The sequence below is a fragment of the Zingiber officinale genome, chromosome 6A (genome assembly GCF_018446385.1).
Source record: "Zingiber officinale cultivar Zhangliang chromosome 6A, Zo_v1.1, whole genome shotgun sequence".
NCBI classification, from domain to species: Eukaryota; Viridiplantae; Streptophyta; class Magnoliopsida; order Zingiberales; family Zingiberaceae; genus Zingiber; species Zingiber officinale.
Window position 1 is genome coordinate 146,412,949 of NC_055997.1, and position 3,557 is coordinate 146,416,505.

Consider the following 3,557-nt stretch of genomic DNA (forward strand, 5'->3'; position numbering starts at 1 on the left):
CTCCACCTGCGACGCGACGCGGCTCGGCTGCGTAAGGTAGGTTGTGTAAGCAAATATGCTTCCCTTATATTGCTGTCACTGTCGAAGTTACTAATTTTCCGTAGTTCTTTTAAAGCTACTATAGCTCTTCCTGACCTTTAACAATGTTGCTCGACAATGGTGATGATTGAACAATTCATGAACTTTCTTGTCTATTTTTGATGAACCAACATGGATGAATAGACATAGCAGAATCTATTACCTTTAAGATTTCTTTCTATGCAAAGAGTTTTCAATGTATTGGAAGTGGATTCATTCATTGTATCTTCTCCTGTATTTTAGTTAAATTTCATGATTTATTATCCTGCTTAAAGCGGAACCATGATTGATACTTTGTTGTTTCTTCACAATTCCGACTCATAGTTCTCATTTCAGTTTTCTTAATGGTGTTCTTAAACATTTCTTTGTGCTATTATTTATTTATGTTTGCTAATAACTATTTTGTTTGAATTTAGGTTATAAAATTGTTATGGAGCAAGAACTATTAATTGAGGGTGATGTGCAAGTGTTGGGTGATTCGTCAAGCTCAAATACAGTTGATGCTCCACAAGTTGGGATGTATTTTTCATCTGAAGAAGAAGTCCGTGCTTTTTACAAATCATATGCCCAAGGTCTTGGTTTTGGTATTTCAAAGTTGGGTTCCAAAAAAGGAGATGATGGTCAGATAAAGTATTTTTCATTCGGATGCTCTAAAAATGGTAAGACCGTTCCTAGAGTGAAAAATTCCTTTTATCCTAGAGCTTGTAGCAAAACAGATTGCAAAGCAAAGATTAATATTACAGTTCAGAATGATGAATTATGTGTCATTACTAGTATTCAACTAGAACATAATCATGCATTAAGTCCAAGGAAGTCAAGACATTTTAGATGCAATAAAGTGTTAGATTCCCAAACTAAGAGGAAATTAGAGTTGAATGATCAAGCGGGAATAACTTTGAGTAAAAGTTTTCAATCATTTGTTGTTGAAGCTGGTGGTTATGAAAATTTATCGTTTGATGAGAGAAAGTGTAGAAATTATGTGGCTGAAGCTCGGAGATTAAGGCTTGGGAATGGTGATGCAGAAGCCTTGAATAATTACTTTTGTCGTATGCAATGTAGAAATTCAAATTTCTTTTATGTAATTGATGTAGATGAAGATTCTCGCATAAGAAATATATTTTGGGCTGATGCAAGATGTAGGGCTGCATGTGATTCTTTTTCTGATGTCGTTACATTTGATACCACATATCTTACTAATAGTTATGATATGCCATTTGCTCCGTTTGTTGGAGTAAATCATCATGGTGAATCTATATTACTTGGTTGTGGTTTGATATCTAAAGAACATTCAGAAACTTTCATTTGGTTATTTAAATCATGGTTGGCATGCATGAGAGGAAGAGCTCCACGAGCTATTATTACGGATCAATGCAAAGCCATGGAAATTGCAATTCTTGAGGTATTTTCGGACTCTCATCATCGGTTATGTCTTTGGCATATTATGAAAAAACTTCCAGCTAAGTTTAGTAGTCATGCCGATTATAAGTTGATAAAGAGAAACTTGAAGAATATTGTTTATAATTCTTTGACATCTACAGAATGTGATAGCAACTGGAAAAAATTTATCAAAGAATTTAACTTGGAGAAAAATGATTGGTTGAATTCTTTATATGAAATTCGTCATAAGTGGATGCCTGTGTATGTGAAAGATAAATTTTGGGCAGGGATGTCGACAAGTCAAAGAAGTGAAAGTATGAATGCTTTTTTTGATGATTATGTTCATTCAAAAACAACTTTGAAGCAGTTTGTTGAACAATATGACAATGCTTTGAAAAGCAAGATTGAAAAGGAAGATAATTCTGATTTTGCATCTTTTAATTCAATAATTCCAGTTATCAGTGGCAATCCAATTGAAAAGCAGTTTCAAAGTGCTTACACTAACAAGATATTTAAGTTGTTTCAAAATGAACTACGAGGTTTGATGTTTTGTAATACTTCATTTATGAAGGAAGAAGGATCAACATTGTTTTTTGAGGTAATGGAAACTGTATATGGAAAAGATGGAACAACTCCAAAAGAGATTTCCTTTTGGGTACAATATAGTGAGTTACAATGTGAGATGAAGTGCTTGTGTCGTCTCTTTGAGTTTCGTGGAATTGTGTGTAGACATTTGCTTTCTGTTTTGGTAAAAAGAAAAGTCACTACAGTTCCAGAAAATTATATTTTGGAACGATGGCGCAAAGACATTAAACGTGGATATCAAGGAATCACTAATATTTATGATGATTCTTCTCAGCATGCAGAGGAAAGACGAAGATATAATAATCTTCAACCATTGTTACAGGAAGTGGGACAACTTGGGTCAAAAAATGATGAGAGATGTTTTGTTTTAATAGGGATATTAAAAGAAGCAAAAAAAAAGTTTATGGATACCAATATTGGTGATTCATTGGATGGTGTTCAGGATAGCAACATAATACATGAGGAATCAAGAAATGAGAGCAAAAAGTTTCACAGCCCACTGAAAGTAAGGTCTCGTGGACGTCCACCCACGAAAAGAAAACAATCCAAAATTGAACAAATTGAGAAAAGGGCAAAGGCAAAGTCTCGAAAAAAGGTTTGGTTTGTATATTTGGGTGTAATTTGTTACTTTGATGTTATGTTATATTGATAATTTGTATAAGTACATTTGTCTACAGGGTTCTATAATTGATAGAAAGCAAGATGACTTATCAAACATTGAAGAAATTGATAAATCTGCAGGTTTGATTGTAGATTCTTCATTTATTGTATTTCCAGTTTTTTTTGTTAAATCTAAGTGACGATTCTATTCTTATAGAGAGTCAGAGATTGTTTAGATTGGATAAAGAACTGTTGGTTCCTAATGATGTTGTTCAGGTATCATTATTGCTTCTTTCATTGTAAACTTTCTAATGTTTGACATATTACCATCATGTAGCCCTTCTATTATCGGTAACTATCATGTAGCCTCATTCTTTGTATCAAAATTCTGTGTTTTCTATGTAACATTTGGTTTGGAAAGAAAATATTCAAGTGTGTGGATATATGTGCAGACAATGGAGAGAACAAGGTCTTTTGAGAAGCCTATTGATTTGTTACAAATGCATGCTGATTTGTTGAAGGTATCTTCTCTTATCTAGAAAGATACAAATTTTAAAAAGAATTTTTCACACTCCTTGGCTTGATGGTAGATGCTCATGATTCTCTATTTGTTCCAGGAAGGCAAAAGTGCAAAGATGAATTTTGATTAATGATTATCCAGATTATGCTGCTACTGGAATGTAATAGAAGATTGTAATGCATGGAGATGAAGTATTCCATGAAGACATGATAGTTAAAATGCTGCTACTGGAATGTAATAGAAGATTGTAATGCACTTGAACTTTTAAATTTTGTGTATTTAGAGTTTGAAATGAAGCATAAATCTGGTGAACAGGTTATTTCCTTAGGTGATTCTAATTCTTCTTATTTTTATGACATTCTAAAATGTTGGCCTATCATCAAGGGTGATACTGTTA

General features: G+C 33.1%; 1 protein-coding gene across 1 annotated transcript; it reads left to right on the plus strand.

Annotated features, from left to right (window-relative positions):
* Positions 1 to 508: 508 nt before the first annotated feature.
* Positions 509 to 3,290, plus strand: LOC121995452 (protein FAR-RED IMPAIRED RESPONSE 1-like). Its single transcript, XM_042549188.1, has 5 exons — positions 509 to 2,635; positions 2,718 to 2,781; positions 2,858 to 2,916; positions 3,093 to 3,161; positions 3,258 to 3,290. The coding sequence occupies exons 1-5, from the start codon at positions 509 to 511 to the stop codon at positions 3,288 to 3,290; spliced, it is 2,352 nt and encodes a 783-aa protein (XP_042405122.1).
* The last annotated feature ends 267 nt before the right edge of the window (positions 3,291 to 3,557 follow it).